At 47.7% G+C, this 18,731-nt stretch overlaps 11 protein-coding genes across 11 annotated transcripts, besides 39 other annotated features; all 11 read right to left on the reverse strand.

Moving 5' to 3' along the window:
• Tc00.1047053509331.9 (5'-3' exonuclease XRNC, putative) lies at window positions 1-845 on the reverse strand (the record flags this gene model as incomplete). Its single annotated transcript, XM_811698.1, has 1 exon — window positions 1-845. A coding segment is annotated over one exon (845 nt), but the record flags the coding sequence as incomplete, so codon positions are not given.
• Window positions 1-18,731: part of a sequence feature (heterozygous, non-Esmeraldo-like haplotype) that runs on past the window's edge.
• Window positions 977-1,004: a microsatellite.
• Window positions 1,172-1,197: a microsatellite.
• Window positions 1,294-2,502, reverse strand: Tc00.1047053509331.20 (hypothetical protein, conserved; the record flags this gene model as incomplete). The annotated part of the gene is made up of 1 exon (XM_811679.1): window positions 1,294-2,502. One exon carries the CDS (start codon window positions 2,500-2,502, stop codon window positions 1,294-1,296), a length of 1,209 nt encoding a protein of 402 aa, XP_816772.1.
• Window positions 2,011-2,034: a microsatellite.
• Window positions 2,656-2,698: a sequence feature (A-rich).
• Window positions 2,773-2,822: a sequence feature (A-rich).
• Window positions 2,906-2,944: a sequence feature (CT-rich).
• Window positions 3,056-3,489: a mobile genetic element.
• Window positions 3,498-3,520: a microsatellite.
• Window positions 3,742-3,776: a microsatellite.
• Window positions 3,829-3,859: a microsatellite.
• Window positions 4,030-4,099: a microsatellite.
• Window positions 4,174-4,200: a microsatellite.
• Window positions 4,573-4,605: a microsatellite.
• Tc00.1047053509331.30 (acetyl-CoA synthetase, putative) lies at window positions 4,673-6,706 on the reverse strand (the record flags this gene model as incomplete). The annotated part of the gene is made up of 1 exon (XM_811680.1): window positions 4,673-6,706. One exon carries the CDS (start codon window positions 6,704-6,706, stop codon window positions 4,673-4,675), a length of 2,034 nt encoding a protein of 677 aa, XP_816773.1.
• Window positions 6,734-6,784: a microsatellite.
• Tc00.1047053509331.40 (hypothetical protein, conserved) lies at window positions 7,053-7,790 on the reverse strand (the record flags this gene model as incomplete). Its single annotated transcript, XM_811681.1, has 1 exon — window positions 7,053-7,790. The coding sequence occupies one exon, from the start codon at window positions 7,788-7,790 to the stop codon at window positions 7,053-7,055; it is 738 nt and encodes a 245-aa protein (XP_816774.1).
• Tc00.1047053509331.50 (ribosomal RNA methyltransferase, putative) lies at window positions 8,112-8,873 on the reverse strand (the record flags this gene model as incomplete). The annotated part of the gene is made up of 1 exon (XM_811682.1): window positions 8,112-8,873. The coding sequence occupies one exon, from the start codon at window positions 8,871-8,873 to the stop codon at window positions 8,112-8,114; it is 762 nt and encodes a 253-aa protein (XP_816775.1).
• Window positions 9,102-9,126: a sequence feature (AT_rich).
• Window positions 9,330-9,351: a microsatellite.
• Window positions 9,379-10,311, reverse strand: Tc00.1047053509331.60 (hypothetical protein, conserved; the record flags this gene model as incomplete). The annotated part of the gene is made up of 1 exon (XM_811683.1): window positions 9,379-10,311. One exon carries the CDS (start codon window positions 10,309-10,311, stop codon window positions 9,379-9,381), a length of 933 nt encoding a protein of 310 aa, XP_816776.1.
• Window positions 11,086-11,133: a sequence feature (GA-rich).
• Tc00.1047053509331.70 (3-oxo-5-alpha-steroid 4-dehydrogenase, putative) lies at window positions 11,273-12,289 on the reverse strand (the record flags this gene model as incomplete). Its single annotated transcript, XM_811684.1, has 1 exon — window positions 11,273-12,289. One exon carries the CDS (start codon window positions 12,287-12,289, stop codon window positions 11,273-11,275), a length of 1,017 nt encoding a protein of 338 aa, XP_816777.1.
• Window positions 12,412-12,500: a sequence feature (A-rich).
• Window positions 12,501-12,520: a microsatellite.
• Window positions 12,521-12,564: a sequence feature (A-rich).
• Window positions 12,781-13,053, reverse strand: Tc00.1047053509331.74 (hypothetical protein, conserved; the record flags this gene model as incomplete). The annotated part of the gene is made up of 1 exon (XM_811695.1): window positions 12,781-13,053. One exon carries the CDS (start codon window positions 13,051-13,053, stop codon window positions 12,781-12,783), a length of 273 nt encoding a protein of 90 aa, XP_816788.1.
• Window positions 13,390-13,432: a repeat region.
• Window positions 13,546-13,575: a microsatellite.
• Window positions 13,698-13,727: a microsatellite.
• Window positions 13,842-13,901: a sequence feature (CT-rich).
• Window positions 13,893-14,852, reverse strand: Tc00.1047053509331.80 (hypothetical protein, conserved; the record flags this gene model as incomplete). The annotated part of the gene is made up of 1 exon (XM_811685.1): window positions 13,893-14,852. The coding sequence occupies one exon, from the start codon at window positions 14,850-14,852 to the stop codon at window positions 13,893-13,895; it is 960 nt and encodes a 319-aa protein (XP_816778.1).
• Window positions 14,923-14,952: a microsatellite.
• Window positions 15,179-15,201: a sequence feature (AT_rich).
• Window positions 15,459-15,542: a sequence feature (CT-rich).
• Window positions 15,623-15,678: a microsatellite.
• Window positions 15,728-15,754: a microsatellite.
• Window positions 16,006-16,080: a sequence feature (CT-rich).
• Window positions 16,086-17,018, reverse strand: Tc00.1047053509331.90 (hypothetical protein, conserved; the record flags this gene model as incomplete). Its single annotated transcript, XM_811686.1, has 1 exon — window positions 16,086-17,018. The coding sequence occupies one exon, from the start codon at window positions 17,016-17,018 to the stop codon at window positions 16,086-16,088; it is 933 nt and encodes a 310-aa protein (XP_816779.1).
• Window positions 16,729-16,781: a microsatellite.
• Window positions 17,210-17,234: a sequence feature (AT_rich).
• Window positions 17,267-17,344: a sequence feature (T-rich).
• Window positions 17,460-17,491: a microsatellite.
• Tc00.1047053509331.100 (hypothetical protein, conserved) lies at window positions 17,805-18,509 on the reverse strand (the record flags this gene model as incomplete). Its single annotated transcript, XM_811687.1, has 1 exon — window positions 17,805-18,509. The coding sequence occupies one exon, from the start codon at window positions 18,507-18,509 to the stop codon at window positions 17,805-17,807; it is 705 nt and encodes a 234-aa protein (XP_816780.1).
• Window positions 18,296-18,361: a sequence feature (CT-rich).
• Window positions 18,560-18,586: a microsatellite.
• Window positions 18,591-18,611: a sequence feature (AT_rich).
• Window positions 18,681-18,731: part of a sequence feature (CT-rich) that runs on past the window's edge.

Raw genomic sequence — 18,731 nt, forward strand, 5'->3', positions numbered from 1 at the left:
AGTTTGTTTCGCAACTCCTCACGAAAGGCGTGAATGCTAAAAAACGTCGAGGCCCACGCGTCACCCACTTGATTCCGCCAACTACCGCTGTCACCACCACGACTAGCGCCGCCGCTGTGATGACTTGGGGAACACTCGTACCGGAGGACGTGTATGCGTGGCTCGTGAAGGATCAAGGAGCACACCGTCACATCCGTGTCAGAGCTGCAGATAACGTGAGACGTGTTTGGATCGTAAGTTGACTGTGAGCGGAAACGTCGAATGGCGTCCGCTATTTTACTTTCCCCTTCACCCGGTCGCCAGACGTCATCTACAATAAACGTGATTGGGGTAACGGGGACATCTCCCCCTGTTGTGTTGCCTCGCGCGACCTGTTGCAGCTCATCCCGCAAGCGCTCTCCGTTAATGCGCTCCGCACGGCTGGCGCAGTAGAAATGCAGCGCTTCTGTCAGTCGCGACATAAAAGGCGTGCCGACGCTGATGCTGTTGCTGTCCCACTCAACGGCGTTTCTCCCACGCGATCCACCGCCGCTACGACGTCGCCGCCGGGAACGCTGCTGGGCGAGCTTGCCCATTGGGGATATGCCGTCCACAGCCAAGTACACCAAAAAGCGTGGGCGTACAAGACGCAACACGATGTCGTCAATAATGTCAAACAGTTTTCGCAAAATGGCGGCGTCAATGTCCACCGCGGATGCCTCACTGGCAGTTGCAAGGGCGGCAGCTTGGTACACCAAGCCATTGACATCAATATACAGACAATCTGCGGCTGGGCAGCTGCTGCTTGACAAAAAACACGGGGCAAAGCGTCGCTTTAGCCACGTTAGCAGCAGCGGCACCCCCATTCGTCAAAAGTCCCTACAATGCTCAGTGTTCAAACAACAAAATTTCTTCTCCTTCGGATGTAGAAATGCCACGTAACCCCCACAATTACCAAAATAAAAAAGTGATAGACGGACAGACCGAAAAACAAACAAACAAGAACAACAACAACAACAGCAACAGACATTGCGACCCTAATGAGAGCTTCCATCTCTGCTGGGTACGCAGTCCATACTATTGTTGTATGCATTAGAGATATACATACAACAACAATAACAGTAGCAAAGGAGAATAAGAGAGTAGTCGTTATTATTCAGAGAAACAACAGACAGACCTTCTCCCCCACCTCAAAAAAAAAAAAAAAAAAAAAAAAAAGCACACACTTCCGCCACTTCTTCTCTAAATGAAACTAAATTTCTCACCATGATTCTCTCTACATGGCTGTTTGTGCCTGTTTTTTCTTTTTCTTTTTCATGGCTGCAAAACACCATACATGTCCTCCAGTGTAAAATAACCATCGTCATCCACGTCACACTCCATCAGTGCTGCCTCAAGCTCAATTGTATTCATCTCTGAGAGTTGTTGAATGTCACGATCATCCGCTAAAACCTCCTCATCTATCAAACGTTGTACGACCGTCTGTATGTCCCTTACCGTGATGGCTCCATCCCCATCCGTATCCAGGAGATGGAATAGATCACGCATTTCACATTCTTTCATCTCCGCACTCTCTTCCCTCTCTAACCGCATGTGAGAGAGAATAAAGAGAAATTGAGAGAACGTTACACCCTCCATCGAAGAATCCTTGACTAGAGGTGCTGAAAGCTCCGTTTCTTTACCACTACTCAAATCCACTTTCGAGTTACCCCTTCGACGACTTGACCCGGCTTTGGCTGACAACGGGGATCCCCTCGTCTGACCCTGTCCGGCCGAAGAACTTCCTGCCGCTACAGCCTGCGACTCTGCCGCCGCCGCTTCCATCGCGCGCAGCCGCAGGACATAATCGATAGGCTCATCATTAAGGTCGTGCACCATGTCCGACACCTCCAGCGCCGACATGCGTATTCCCAAGTCGTTGAAGAACTGCTGCAGCCCCTCGATTCCTAATCTCTCCTCCATCACCTCTTTTGATTCCTTTTCGGACTCGTTGTTTTGTGCTCCCTCCCTCTTATCCTCCTCTTCTTTCTTCTGCTGGTGCTGCTGCTGCTGCTGTCCCTTCCCTTCACCGCAAAGCGTACTCTTCATGCTTACCGTGTCTGGTTCCCACACTGTTACTCCATCATTCTCACCTCCGTCTTTCTTCTCCTTCTCCTTCGCAACAGCAGGATCCTTTTCTTCTGGAACTTCCAAGTTACCCGACAAGCAGCGTTCCGTAACCTCCGGCAGAGTCATCATAGGCAGTTTCGTGGCCGTCAACGTTAATCTGCCGTAAGGCATCGTGGAACCATTCATGCGTCCTCGCCGTTGTTCTTCCATCGCAGTGTAACGCCCAAAAACCTCATACGCCTCCTTCGCAACCGCTGGGGAGATAAAGTAGCGTTGCGCAAGCCGTAACACCTCGTCCTCGGTCAAGGGCCGCCCTGGCTTCGAAAAAGTGTCTGTATTTCTGGGCTGCAGCTGCAGCTGCTGCTTCCGTTCATCCGGAACCAAATCTTGGAGGACGACTGACTCACGCTGCATCTCACTACCTCCCTCTCACAGCCTGAATGACTTATGCCCCTCTCGTTTTGTTATCGGTGCGGCTCCAAAGAAGTGTCTTCGGATAATTCCTCTTCTCCCAGTGGCCGGTGTGACCTCCACAGACAAAAAGGGGGTTGGTGGGGGGAAAACGGTAAAAAAAAGAGGGGAAAAAATAATAATAAAAAAGAAAAGAAAAAGCCAGCGGAGTAAAGACGGGGAATTCCAAAATGCAATGAAAGACACCACACAGACGGAGACACCAGTCGGCGTAAAGAGAAAAATAAAATAAAACAAAAAAACAAAGAAACAAAAAGGAGAAACGTACGTACAGAAAGAAATATAGAAAACCACCACCACCAAAAAAACATTTCTGCGCATTAGGAAGGCGTAGGCTCCAGCATGACTCCTCTCTCCTCTCACCCTCCCCTCCCCTCCTTTTCTCACAAATGGTGTGGCAACGTCAGTGACAAGGCTGAAATTCCGAAATCGTGTTCCGTCATCCGGCCTGCCTTCTCCCATCACATATTTCCGCTACAAATAAGATTCTAAGGAGAATAATCTTCCGGGCAGCTGGCCGGATCCTGAAGTTATATCTATGGAACCAAACAAGTTAGGGAAAAAAGGTTCGTTAGTTAATTGCCTCAATGTTTTATTTTCATTCAACATATAAAATTCTGTGGACCACTAGCATGGTCCTTTGTCCTCAGTTAGGATTTACGTATTATTACTTACGAAGTGGCAGACTTTGGGGTCCTCCAACCAAAAGACCCCGCCGCGTGGTGGGAACCAAAAGGGAGTGGGTGGGATGGCAAAATAAAACAAATATTATCCGGCCTCTATCGGCTCCCTGCCCCTACAAAGTCGCGTTCTTCCCAAAAGATTCATACGGTAGAAGGTATCATAAAGAATGCATTCATTTATCAGGATGTACACATACATTAATTAAGTTAGCCAGCTCTCCCGCGATCATTCTTCTCAAAAGCTCCTAGAAAAAAACCCACCCACCCACCCACCCACCAAACAAAAACACACACACACACACACAGATCTCATCCTCCTCTTTCCGTGCATGAAAACAAACAAACAAACAAAAGAGCAGCGGTGAAAGCATAGAAACCCAACGACAACGAAAACAATAGCCAGATTTACGAAGGGGGGTCTCTGTGTATATAGAGGCATAAATAAATATAAAATTAGAGAGGAAGGAGGGGTCATCACAAACCCGTTTCTGCGCCTGCTCACAACCCACGCACATACAGACACACACACACACAAAAAATCCCCATAAAATTAATTCGACGTCTCGCTTTCTCATTCTTAATTTCATTTCTTCTTTTTTTTTTCTTTTTTCTTTTTTGCAGACGCCCATGCGTTTGTGTCTTTGTAGTTGCACGCATCCAACTTTGGAATTCACACTCACAGAAGCCAAAACAACAACAACAACAAAAAAAACAGGCACGCGCACACACACACACACACAAATCCACGTGGACGAGTGGGAACACTGGAAGGGGGAGAGAAACAAAGCACACATGCATACACCCACACTCAAAATGTACATGTAGACATCCACACACCCACACACGTACAGCCACACTGAGTGGCGGTGTCGCAACTCCACTCTCCTCTCCCCTCAAGAAGAAAACAAAACAAAGACAACAAAAAAGAATAAACAACAACAACAACAACAACAACAACGCATCATCAAAAAGGGAAGATTTTGGAGGGGAGGGAAGGAGGGGCGAGACAAAAAGAGAGAAGGAGCACAGTCCAACGGGAGGTTTCAGTGCCCACAGTAAAAAACACTAAAAACGCACACAGTACAAAAGAAAAAAAGAAAAACTACAACAAAAAGAAATTGAAGAAAAAGGGCCTTTTTTTTGCCAAACATTTTGCAAATTGAGTTAAGATACATCAGTCCCCCCACCTCCCCAAAGCAACGCGTCCCGTCCGCAGGGGAAAAAACAGCGGAATGCAACGTGCAAAGCGGCAGGGATAATTGTTAAATAAAAACCAAAACAATAATAAAATCCACTCATCTGCGCATATGACAAATTCCCCTCCCCCCTCAAAAAAAAAAAAAAAAAAAAAAAAAAAAAAGAAGGGGGGAGCCACGCAAGGTGATTATATCATGCATCTTGCATTTGGAGATATTCCTCCTCCTTCTACATCAAATAGAGACTCCATTCCTTTCCTCGATAAGTTTCGCCACAATTGTTTGATCCGCAAGGGTGCTGATGTCGCCAAGGCCATCAAAAATGCCGGCGGCAATTTTGCGCAAGATGCGACGCAAAATCTTACCAGACCGCGTCTTTGGAAGTCCACACTGCGCCGGGTGGATGTGATCGGGTGTTGCCAGCGGCCCAATCACTTTACGGACAGTAGCCCTGACGGCATTGAGGAGATCCTTGTCGATTATGGTGTTCTGGTGAAATGTGACATAGACATAAATGCCCTCCCCCTTCGTATTATGCGGGATGCCAACAGCGGCGCTTTCCACAACAAGGGGGTGCGTGTTTACGGCGTCCTCCACCTCGCTGGTGCCGATGCGGTGGCCACTGACGTTCAACACGTCGTCCACGCGGCCGGTGATCCAGTAATAGCCGTCCTCGTCGCGGCGTGCACCGTCTCCTGTCATGTAGTACCCGTCTACGGAGAAGTACATCTGTTCGTAGCGCTCAGAATCCCCAAAGATAGTGCGGGCCTGCCCCGGCCACGGGCTCTTGATCACAAGGAGCCCTTCACCGGGACCGTCAATTTCCGCATTTGTCATTGGGTCCAACAGGGCAGGCTCGATACCAAAGAACGGCAGCGTTGCACTTCCAGGCTTCAGCGGCGTGCAGCCCGGCAGCGGTGTAATGAGGTGCCCGCCCGTCTCTGTTTGCCACCACGTGTCGCTGATGTCCACGTGGCCTTCGCCGACTACCCCATAATACCACCTCCAAGCCTCCACGTTGATTGGCTCCCCGACGCTACCAAGAACGCGGAGTGTCGCTCGACTCGTCCTCTTTACGGGTTCATCGTCATATTGCATGAGCGATCGAATAGCTGTTGGTGCGGTGTAAAAAACCGTGACACCATACTTATCCACAAGCTCCCACCAACGGGAGGGTGTGGGATATGTTGGTGTGCCCTCAAAAAGCACGGACGTGGCGGCGTTTAGCATGGGACCATACACCACATACGAATGGCCTGTGACCCAACCAATGTCCGCGGTGCAGAAGTACACGTCTTCCTCGTGGTAGTCAAAGCTGTACTTGAAAGTGGTTCCCGCAAACACCATGTATCCTCCAACGGTGTGAAGAATTGCTTTTGGCTTACCGGTGCTGCCGGAGGTGTACAACATAAAGAGTGGGTCTTCTGCGCCCACCCACTCTATGGGACAATCCGCCAGCTGGCTGGCTGTCATGGCGGCAACCACATCGCCATACCACCGATCACGGCCTGACTTCATTGGAATATTCTCCCGACCGTGTCGCTCATACACGAGGCATTGGATATGATGACCTTCGCTCTCACATTCCGCAATGGCCACATCCACAACCTCCTTAAGAGGAATGGGCTTCTCTCCACGAAAAGAAGAGTCAGCCGTAATGACAAGTTCGCTGGCGGAGTCAATGATGCGAGAGGCAAGCGCTTTTCCAGAGAAGCCGGCAAATACAACGGAGACCACGGCTCCGATGCGGGCTGCTGCCAGCATGAGCTGCACTGTGAATGGGATCATTGGGAGGTACAGAGTGACCACCTGGCCCTTCCGGACGCCATACTGGTGCCGTAACACGGCTGCCAACTGCAGAACAGCCTCATGCATATTGCCGTACGTCACCGAGCTGGTTTCCCCCTCTGCGTTTCCTTCCCAGTAGTAACACACGCGGTCTTTGTGCTGTGCAAGGTGGCGGTCAAGAGCATTGTAGCAAATGTTAGTCCTTGCTCCATCAAACCACTTCACAAAGACTTTTCCTTTACTCTTGTGAAAATTGAACTCCATCGCCGGCTTTTCTGAGGGCCATAAATTTTTCCAGTAAAAGTTATCTGCTGCAATCTTGCTCCAGAAAAGGACGGGATCCTTCTTGGATTCGGCGTACAGGGCCTGGCGATCGGAAATGGATTTTCCTACATAAGATTTAGCACTATTTGCCTTATAAGGCTGAACAACGTCTTTATCGTGCCGATGACGGGCCTCCTCTACTGTGAGGTTTTCCATGTCACTTTATTGTTTTTATTTTTGTATATAAATAAATAAATAAATAAATAAATAAATAAATAAATATATATATATATATATTGTTGTTCCTATTCTTCCTTGTGCTGGTTGAATTGTTGTTTATGTGCGACAGTGCTGTTTGTGTCTGTGTCTGCGTGTGTGTACTGATATGGCAAAGGGGCAAAAAAAAAAAAAGACAAATAAGAGCAAAAGGATGATTGATAAACTGGAACATAAAAGGCGCATTATTTCTTCCCCCCCCAGCTGCATTCTAAGCCACACAAACACGCACACACACACATACAAATAAACGCTTTGCTCGTATCAGCAGTATGTCTACATCCACTTATGCTTTTGTCTTTGTTCTTTTATTTACTAAAAAAATAAGAAAATCATACCGTGGACGTGTCGGCATCGGGGCATCACAGGCAATGGTATTTCCAATGAGTCGTGGCACGAGCACCACAACGACAGCTACTGCGGTGATCACCAACATGGCGTGCCACATGATGAGCCGGTTGATTCCACTGCCGCTCCCTATGGCCTCCACGCGCAGGTTGTAGGAGAACTTCCGCCATTTGTCAGGTTGAACTGGAAAGGCATTACGTGTACCGCGAATCTCCAACACAACCAATTCGTCATTCTTGACCCCATACTCGATGTCACCGTTGTCGACATCGCCATCCCCGTCAATATACTCAAAGAGCAGCTCATCCACGTGTGTCTTAAAGTGCAACATGATAACATCCGCAAGCTTCCGCCGGCCCGGGGCGAGTTCCTTCGCAGGCCATATTTTTCCCTTGATGGCAGATCTGTGCACACGCCCCACGTGTATCCGGTATTCAATGGACGGTGAGCCCAAGTGCGAGAGATGAACGAGATACCGCGTGCCCAGTTCCACCCCGGTTAACACGTACCGTCGTCGCACCTCGGTGGCCATACTTGCGGGAAATGCCACGGTGTCATTAAATCGCACCTCCCCCACTCTCAACACGTCGTATTCCCCATCATACATGTAATGAGCAGAGGCCTCCGCGCAGCCGGGAAGGACTGCAGTAAGAATTACAAAGATAATGAGCCACATGATGGAGGCCAATCTCCCTCCCCGTCCCTCCCGCTCGATGAAGGCCCACTTCAATCAACTTTCCCCCCTTTCATTGCATGTATTTTACAATACAGACAAGAGAAAGAGAGAGAGAGAAAGGAAAAACAAAAAGTAGACAGAAAGCAGGCACACGCAAAAAAAAAAAAATATAGAAAAAGAGATGCTATCAGAGCTGATGATCCCACGACAAACCAAAAAAGCAGGGCGGAGTGAAGGGCAAACAATACAACCATCCCATTTTACCACGACAAAAACAAAAATAAAGAAAAAAGGGATAAACTTTCATCAATCGCATCGTAATCATCTTTTCTGCCGTGGTCTGCGAAGAAAGCCTGGCCAGTCATCCAGTCCAAAGTCTCTTGTTTCACCCTCGGCGATGTTGCAGCCTCTTGGCCGTGGCGTCTCTCTCTTTGCAAGGCATACCATAAACGCCTCGTCACTCCCACGGCGGCTCGAAAAAGGCTTGCAGAGACTCGAACGCACAAACCACCGCTGCAGTTCCCCGCGTAATTCCTCAAACGCCGTTGGAGTACCAAGTACCTTGCAAACAAAATTCCCACCTGTTCTCAGCTGACTAGTGGCAAAAGCCAACGCCTCCATATTCAACTGCATTTGCTTCTGTCGATCGTCAGTGCCGCCAGATCCGCGATTGAGACACATATCTGACATCACCACATCCACCAGCCCATTGGCGTGAACATTTTCCATCCGCGAAAGAAGTTGCTGCTGAATCGCCATGTCTGTGAAGTCGCCCTGAATGCACACCGCACCCGTTACTGTGGGGGAAACGTGCAGCAGATCCACACCGAAAAGTGCACAGCGGTCTCCACAGCGTTCACGTGCCACCTGCAGCCAGCCACCGGGGCTGCAGCCTATGTCCACCACAACGCGTGTGTGATTTCGGGCAAACAGCCCAAATTTGTCGTCCATTTCTAGAAGTTTAAAGGCACTACGGGCGACGTACCCGCGTCGGCGAGCCTCCAACACAAACGGATCGCGGGCCTGCTTCTCCATCCACTGCCGCCCGCCCTGGCGCAAATACTTCCAATTCCCATGAAGCATAAAGCAATTATCGCTTTTTTTTTTGTGTGTCAGTCTCCTCCCACTTTGTGTGCTTGCAGGCGTCACGCACACCGAAGGGATGCCCAGGAAAGTAAAGTAATTGTGTGATTTCTCCCTCCGCGATGCCTACGCGCGTGAGTGAGTGAACGACGGCCCTCCTCCAAGCAACCACCTGGCACACAGAAGTACACACATATCCAATTGCACACCAAAAGGACAAAGGGAAAGAAAAAATAAAAAAATAAAAATAAAAGAGTTTTACTTGCGCAATGGAGGCGGGATTCCACGTCACTCTCGTACGTCATCGTATGAGTTGGGCGGTTCCATTCCAAAGTGGCCTCTCGCCTACTCCGCAAGGAGCGTCATGAAGAACAGTCACTCTCCAAAGTCACACCAAAGAGAGAAGAAAAAAAAAAACAACCAGACGGTACGCATATTTACAAAAGGATATGGATCACAACAACAACAACAACAACAAAATAATAATCATGTCACCATCGTTGTTTCACAGCACATGTTGCATCCCCCAGATGACCTTCAGCTCCGTCGGTGATCCTCCGTACGTCATGGTGAGTTCTTCCCCATTCTCGATATCCCGCAAGGAGCGCAGGCAAATCACAGGTTCGTGGGCAGTGGGGGTTTTCTCCGGGACCATCAGCGCCACATTCTCATGATCGCTGTGATTACACATATCAATCACAGGACAGAGAAACACAATGGGCTCCTTCACAAGATTCTCATCGTCATCCGGCCCAGTGATGTCAAAGGCATCCACAAAAGGTGTCCCACTAAAAGCGTGCCGCAACGTCCAACGATGGTCAATTGGGGCCATGCGACTAAATATCATCGACAATGACCACAGAAGCAGCGGTCTCACTTCGGCTTGCGTCACTTTAAAGAACGATGCCAGAGCCGATTGACAAACCTGACATACCTCCACACTGTCTAGAGCGCCACTCATGTTGCACATCAGTTGCTCAAAATCGCCCTCATTGCGGGGCATAAAATTCACGTATTTAAGTGCCTGAGATCCCTCATTCACATCGTTACGGAGGATAAGATACGACATGTAGGTGGCAAGAAGGAATTGGTTATGCCGAATAATAGAGCGATCTGCCAGACGGCTGTTTTCAATGAAAGGCCGCCGTAGAAAATACATCTCCCTCTCCCGCAGCGGGAGCAAATCAAAAAATTGTTTGTCCCGCAGTGCCGTTCCAGGGTGAAGAGAGGCTCGTACGGAAAGCATCACGACGTTTTCATCCTTCTTTATTTCTTTGTTGGCAATAAGGCCACGCAAGCCGCCACGCTTTGTTGTGCCTATGCGACAAAGACCCCGCGTGATCACCTGATGGGCTCGACAGTACTCCACAAACTGCCTTGCCTGCTCTTGCGGGGTGAGAAGAAGACGCAGGAGGTGCCTGTTTTCATACACCGGCATTATTCTACAGTTCCGCCTTTTTTTTTTTTTTGTGTGTGTGTGTGTGTCTTTGAGATATTTCTCTTTATGCCCCACCTTTCAGACCCCGCTCTTGAAGAAATACGTACCGACTACAACCCTTTCCTCCCCTTCCCTGTTACACACAGACACACACACACAGAGAGAGAGATCCCACTTTTGGCATCAGGCACACAATAAATACAGCAGTCAACACCCAGTCACCGGCAGCACCAACCAGAAAAGATAGAAAGAGATGCGCAACAGCGGATGTAAAACCAACACATAAATACACAACCAAAAAAAAAAAAGAAAATAAATAACATGCTACCGCAGAGAACAGTCCACCGAGCATGTTTAAAGAAAGAAAGAAACAAAAAAACGAGTGTTCCAATATGATGGTAGATGTGTCTTCTTTTATGGGCCAGGAACTTTGGTTTTTTGAGCTGCCCTCGCCCTTTCTGTTAAGGCAGCCAACTGAGCCGGTGACAAATTAAAACACTCGAGGTCAAGTTTTTCCCGCTCTTCATTGGGCATCTTTTCACGCTCCACCCCGGCGTCGTAATTTTCCTGCAGCCGAGCGATGCGTTCGGGGTTTGTGGTGAAACGAGGCTGAGACATGGGCATGGCTGAGCGGCTGCGTGTTTGTACGGCGCACTGGTGTAGATAGTTTACCTTTTTTCTTTTTTTGGGTTCCTTGTGTTATTTCCCTGAAAAACAAAAAAAAATATATGTCCATGTTTGACGTTTTCACAAAGCCCACATGATAACAAAACAAAAGACACAGCGAGAAAGGAAAGGAAGAAAGAGAGAAAGAGAGAGAGACAACACATTATTCGGAGTGCAGAGAAGACAAGAAGGGTACACTGAGTTCAGTGGGGCACACATACAAGCAGGGATGTGCGTAGACAGATAGAAAAGACCTCTGCCATATATGTATATATTCCTACCATCACCATTATTGCTAGTAGACGTACGGTATGACAGCCTTGCGTCGCAGTGTATCGTAGGCACCACCAAACTGTTTCTTGTACCACTCGTGGTGCGCGTAACCGCGCGGGAGCAGGTTTGCCATAACGTAAACCGAAAAACTGAAAGCCGCCAGACCCGACTCCGGCTTTGTCGTGGCTGTTGTTGACCACACAACAAGGGAGTAGCCGCACCACTCCACAATTTCCCCAAAGAAGTTGGCGCAGCTCACGTATTCAAAAAGTCCTCCATGTGGAATTTTACGCGAGTGCCTCGGTGGCTGCTTCTTAAGGCGCACGAGACGGTTGTCGGACAAAACATTCACCCCCATCCCAGCAAAGAAGAGAACGATTCCAATCCAAAATAACGCCATATGACTTGTAAATAAGAGAGGGAAACGAGGCGCAGAAGGCCCGTCACGAATATTTGCCAACAGCTGAAGACGACCGTTGAGTAGACAATATACTGCAGCACTCAACGTTATTTTAATTGGAACCGGAGCTCCTTCGCCTATGATCAAAGGGTACAGGAAAGTCCGGTGCAGGTAATGAATGACAAAAAGTAAGAGGCCCACATGGAGAGATGTGATTCCTTCTGAGATCGCATGAGCCGCCTGTCCAAACGGATCATCAAACACAAGACGTATCCACTGGCTGCTGCTACATTTCAATGCATGACACGGGTACTCCATAAGAAGATAATAAACGACGTTTATCAGCGTCGGGCACTCCTGCAGCGCCCATGAAAGTGGTGCTGGCATAGTAACATGTGCAGTTGTACTCGTCGCATGACGACCAAATGGAGCGACTTCAACAAAACGCAATGTAAAATAAGTCATGGCTGCCATCACAAGATGAAAATAACTTGCTGACTCAATGACTGTTGTACTACCCAAGGGCAATACGTATTGCTGGAGCAGAACCATACATACTGTTGTGATTAGAAGAAACACCACCGCGACCAAAAGCCACGCCCATGTGGACGAGAGATTGCCACCATGTCGCTTTAGCATGTGATATGCGTCTTTCTGCACATGTATACACAAAGAGAGAAAAAGAAAGAGATCACAGGGCAAAAATCAAAGAATAGAATGAAGGAAATTCAACCTTCCTTTAATTACCACAATGTGACTGGAAAAAAAAATAATAATACCAAAAATAAACAAAAAGAAATAAATAAAAATAAAAAACAACCGCGCAAATATAAAAATATATATATAAGAAACCACCACCACCACCACCACAACAACAACAACAACAGGAAAAAAAAAAGAAAAAAAAAGAAAGACGCATCCTACTCCGGTAAATAAATATATTTACTATTGAAGCCTACCTCCCCAGTATCCATATATATGTATATATATGCTCTGCAACCAGAATTCACATTGCTAACCACCGCCACCCCCTTTATCCCTCAACATCCCTAAGCGTAAAAGTAAAAAACAAACAAACGAAAAATAACAACAACAACAACTATGCAACAAGCTCCACTTTGCTCCATTCTTTAAAAGATTCCAAACCATTTTCTTGACAAATCTGAGCCGTGTTTTAAGTTGTACTCCTTCACTTTATTGTTCTTCACGTCCGGCCCGTAGCTCTCCATCGAGTTCTGGTAAAGAAACCGAAGCTTCGCCGATGACACATTCAAACACTCGAGGTCAAGTTTTTCCCGTTCCGCCACGGGGATCTTTTCACGCTCCACCCCGGCATTGTAATTCTCCTCCAGCCGAGCGATGCGTTCGGGGTTTGTAGTGAAACGAGGCTGAGACATGGGCATGGCTGAGCGGCTGCGTGTTTGTACGGCGCAATGTGTCTACAGTAGATGTGTATGTTCCTTCTTTTTTTTTTTTTTTTAGTAGTGGTTTGTCCAAATCGTCCCAAAACACACAGGAAGGAGGCCACATAAAATAAAGGGCAAAGGAGACAGAGAAAGAGAGAGTTATTGTTGAAAAGACAACCGTGCACCCGGTGAAAAAACACGCATATGGCAGAATGGCAGGCACACAAACAGAAATACACATAAAGAGGAGGAGACGATCTATTCGAGCAGAAACAACACCCAAAAGCTCAGATGTATACTCCTCTCGTTGCCCTCTTGTACAAATACACACATTCCCTCCCCCCCTCTCTCTCTCTCTTTTTTTTTTTTGCTCTCTATGCAATAAGCTTACAGTCATTCACCATATTCAATTGAACATGCCTCAAAAGCAATGAGATGCACAGAGACATAACCCCCGTCTCACCTTTCCTTTTCAATCCTCTCTCCTTTCATACACACACACACACACACACACAAACAGTGTACATAAAGGATTGTTTTAATGAGTCATTTCAAACGGCGGCAAAAAAAAAAGAGAGAAAAAAAAAAGGGAATTCAGATGTTGTTGGGGTGTTGCCATCAACCACAAACAACAAAAATTCCCTCCCTTCCTTCCTTCCTTCCTTCTTCCTCGGTTTTTATCAGTCCTTGTTTTATACATGCTTTCACACCACAAGAAGCGTTTATTTTTTTTTGTCTCTTATTCCCCTGGTCGCTCATTATTTCGGATTTTAAAAAATACATTCCTTTTCTTCTCTTCTTTTTTTTTCCCTCTCTTTTCCTTTTTCCTTTTTCCTCTACTCCTCGTCACTCTCGCCGTCTTCATTCATTAAATCAGAAATGACAATTTTTTCATCCTCATCTACTTCTATCGTTGCGTCAGCACACATGAACCGAGCGACGAGGAGGAGGAGAGCAGCCACAACAGCCACCCACAACGCCACCTCAATAGCCGTCTTGTACAGCGGCAACAGCGACGCAAAAGGCGTCTTCTCATCCTTCGCTGAGAACCAAAATGTTTTTTGCATCACTCGCCTCACAAACGGCAACTCGTGCAGTACGGCGGCAAAATAAGGCTGTGCCAGTTTGCCAATGACTAATGCTGGTGCATATGTCTCAAGTGGCAAGCGAATGAGCATGGCAACAATAAGACCCGCCTCGATCACCCCATTGGGAGTGGCGATACACAAAACAAGTAATCCCCAACCAACGTGTGTTGAGAAAAGTCTCCGCGTCAGCGTTTTACGCGTCTTATCCTTGCTACCACGCATGGCTTCTACAAAGGAGGTAAGCCGCGGGGGGGACACTAGCAGGCGCAGCAGCAACAACTCCACAAAAATACCACCCAATGCGTAGAAGAATTTTTCAACGGGATGCGCCGTCACAGCCGTGAAAAAACGCGTCATTTGAGCACTTTTCCCGGACGCCTCTTCCGATGACAACGACGCGTCAGTGTCGGCATCCAAAACGCCTGGCATGGAGCCGAGTCCATGTCCCACCAACGCGACGGCGGTTGCTCCCGCAAGAAACTGACGGACGTGAGGCCGCAACGTGGGAGGCACGGCGTGGAGGACCTTCTCGCTCGCGTATCTGCTCAGCATCAGCCCGCCCTTCGCAACATCCACAATGGACGCGGCAACCGTGTCAGACATTGTCGCACCCGCGGCAGGACGGGTGATCATTGAGGCAACAACAAGAAGTGTGACACCAAGAAGCGCGCAGTAGCCGCAGCAGCGGGAAACCGTGTGAAGCATCATATGACCGTACGTAATGTGCGCTGTTCTTCCCAACCAAACTTTCCTCCTCCGCCACCGTCACCGCCGTCGCAAAGAAAAAAGAAAAAAAAAAAAAGAAAAAGCAAGCCACAACAAGCAGTGATAAAATACATATATAAATATAAAGCGAGAAAGAAAAAAAAAATAGAAAAAAAAGTATTTGGGAGATTACACGACGCACATCCCCTACGCTTCCCACGCAAATTTAACTAACAACAATAATAAAGAACACGAAGAGATGCAAAGAGAAATATACCGCGGAAAACAAAAACAACAACAACAAAAAACGGAAAAAGAAGGAAAACCAGATTATATTATAAATAAATAATTACATGCATGTGGAGGGTATAGAGAGTCACGCATGCAACACGCCCACAAAGATATCACCAACATCGCACCGCCAACACTTTCCCCTCACACGCCCCGTCGTGTAGACCAAAAAACAACAGCAACAACACCTGACAAAACGGGGCGAGAGGAGTAAAAGCGTGAAAAGGGTTAAGAAATAAGACAGAAGGGGGGGGGTGGGGGTAAAAAAGTAAAGAAAAGAAAAGGAAGCAATCATATTAGAAATAATGAAAAATTCGCTCTTTTCTTTATTTTTCCTCTTCCTTTTATGTCTCCTCTTTCCTTCCTTCTGCCCGTCCGTCCCTCTCATTCACTTTTCTCTCCCAATCTCCATGTGTACCTTCATGCGGTATCCGTAACAAAGCAGAGAATGAGATGTACACATGAATTTCGTCTTTGCCACCACAGGCACAGAGACACAGAGACAGAGAGACACAGAGACAGAGAGGGAGAGAGACACCCTCCCTGGTGGTCACCGACAGCATCCGTACTATTGCTGGGGAAAAAGAAAACAAACAAACAAACAAACAAACAAAGAGAAAGAAAGGGAACACCTCCTCCCAATTTCTAGTTATCAACGAGCGCTAATAAAACTTCAAGCGACACTACTTCCAAAAGGGGAAAAAAGAACAAAAAACAAAACAATAACATCCAACAAAAATAGGCATAAGTAAACATATCTCTCTCTCTTTATATATATATAAACTTTCCTTTCTTGCCTCTGCCTTTTCCTAATTTCCATTTTCAGATTCTGCCCTTGAGTCATTGATTATTGGTTCACATGTTCCCCTCTCTCTCTCTCTCTCCCTCACTTTGCCGCCTTCCACATCCCCCCCCCTTTTTTTTCCTTTTTTCTCTTCTTTGGCTTCACCCGTTCGGAGCTCCCATTCTTGAATAATATACGACGGTTGTGTATTTATTGCAGTACCGCGTCGTTAATCCCATGACGGAGTGGTCCTCGCGACGCTGAAAGTAGACGTGATTAATCGTCACATTTAACGGTAGCGGAAGATTTTCTGGCGACATGATTTCACCTGCTGACGAAATAACGCCGTCACGTGTGCAACGGACAGCGGTGGGCGGTGTGTTGAGTGGTGTGTAACGCAAATGCACTGGCGCGATAGGTGGATAATTCCTTGTCTCTACAAACATCTCGTGATTTTGTCCCCATCCCTCCCCGTCATCAATGATCTCCTCGTCCTCCTTGGTCATCAAGAGCACTTCATTGAGCTGCAGAATATTCGCTGGAGGATCCTTCGACCCCTCTTGCGGAGGTTCGGCAATAGCTTGTGTGCTGTCGATAACCTCCTTGTCCTGAACGAGGAAACGATATCGGTGACTGCCCGGGGTAAGTTCAAGAATGGCGTAAAAGGAATCTTCGCTAGGCGCCATCTGCACTGGACGCCACCCCAACGTCTCTACCGTTACGTAAACATTCTGCTTCTTAGTTAGCAGCTGCTTGGCATCCTTGTCGGCGTAACGCAGTACGACGGGGTACTTTTTCTGCTTCGCAAGAGCCTCAGCAGCAGCGGCGGCAGTGGCAGCAGCGGTGGAACCAACAGCGTGCGTGCCATCGTGCCCCATCGTCGTGCCGCCAGATGAGGTGAGTGTTACCTCCGTCATAGGATCGCGGTACTGTGCTGGTTGCTGCAGGATGTTTTCTCGCATGGTCGCATAACGCGATCCACCTTTTTGACCACCGGAAGTGTTTCTATGATTCGCGTCACCAACAACAGGGGCGGTGTCAACTCTGACTTCGCGCCTCAACAACTTTGAATCCCTGGCATTTTGTTGGCCCATTGTTCCTTTTCTTCTTCTCCCTTCTTTTGCCTGGAGTGCGTGTCCGCTCTACACCGGGAGGAAGAACACTGCCGTCGCCCCCCCTTTTTTTTCTTCTGTTTTTTTGTTCCGCACCGCCCTTTCCTCTCCTCCCTTCTCCCCCTTCAGACGGGAGGTGTTAGCGTCTCCCTCTCCCTCTCGCTCCTTAATTCTTTTTTATTTTTTTAAATTTTTTATGTGCGTTGTTTTTTTTTTCAATGATTTGACGCTTTCCTTCTTTCTTTCTTTTTTTTTTTTCCCCTTTCTTCGTTTATTTATTTATTTTTATTTTTTTATTTTTTGTTTTTGCAGCGACTTTTACTTCTTTTTGTGTCGTCACAACCCTCCAGCGAACAAAAAAACAAAAACACACGAAGAGAAGTGCACGTGGGAGGGCGGCGGTCTCGTGGCGCTTGTCAACATCAGCCAGCCAGCCAGCCAGCCAGCCAGCCAGCATCAGTAGCAAGTGACTATTGATATTATTACAATTATTATTTTGTGTGGGCACCACCAGTCGCTCCGTGCGCCCACGCAACGGTCGCTGAGCTTCTTCACTGTACATTGTGCTGAGAGCACACGAAAAAAACAACAAGAAAAAAAGGAAAACAAAAAAAGAGGCCTAATTGAGGGAGTATAGGAGCAAGCCCAGAATGGGTGACGTGGTTCCAGTAAAAAGAGCCGCATTATTAACAGAGAGAAACGCTTCCTACGCACAGGCTCTCCTCCTAGGGACGGGCAAAAGACAAGTGTCCACATGGCGTATGTTTGTCACTCAATGGGATGTAATTTGCCATCCATCTTCTGCTGCCTCGCAAGGAGTATGGCGCGCTCTCTCCCAATCTGCTCCTCCATTTGTTGCAAAACTGCCATGCGCTGCGCCGTGTAAGCCGCATCACGATACGCCGTTATGGGTACGCGTGATTCCCGCATTAACGTCTGCAGGGACTCTTCCTGTACACGTCGCATAATGCGCCGTATCGAGGGGTAAGGCTCATTGTACACCAGCCGCCATCCCTCCACTTCCACCTCATTCCCTTCCGTGGCGCCAGCAGAAATCGCAACGGCGGCGGCCTCCGTACACGGCGTTGTTTCATCCGCCGCATGGGAGGAGTGAGAAGCGCATTTGGCGTCATCCGCACCTTCTGTCGTCTCCTTGATGTAATCATCTGGCATGCGCATTGCACGCTGGCGGAGTAGATGCTGCCGTGCGTACGATATGCGGAATCGCTCTAACAATCGCAAGCCCATTCCTTCCATGCCTCCTCCTTCTTCTTCTTGTTGTTGTTGCGCTTCCTCTTCGTCATAACTTTCATTTCCTTTTTCTTTCGTGTCGTCACCCCCGTTATTGGTTTCCTCACACCCACACAACTCAATGGGATCACCGTCCTCCGTCTCGCCAAGCACCGCGGCAATTTGCCTGCGATACTTGACGAACAGTTCGCGCCGCACCTGATCCGCCTTCAGGAGACTCATCCACTTCTAAATTCTTCTCCGCACCGTGCCACATTGACAATAACACACACAAAAAAAAAGAAAAGAAAAGAAAAGAATGACAAAAATAAATAAATAAATAATGCAAGGATGTGTGTGTGTGTCTGGGGGTGCCGTCACTTTGGATCCCATGAACGGACTTTTATTATTTGATTCCTTTCCTTTTTTTCCTTTTTCTTCTTCCCTCCTTTACCATACACGTCT

Source organism: Trypanosoma cruzi, genomic scaffold, assembly GCF_000209065.1.
Source record: "Trypanosoma cruzi strain CL Brener 1047053512997 genomic scaffold, whole genome shotgun sequence".
NCBI lineage: Eukaryota > Euglenozoa > Kinetoplastea > Trypanosomatida > Trypanosomatidae > Trypanosoma > Trypanosoma cruzi.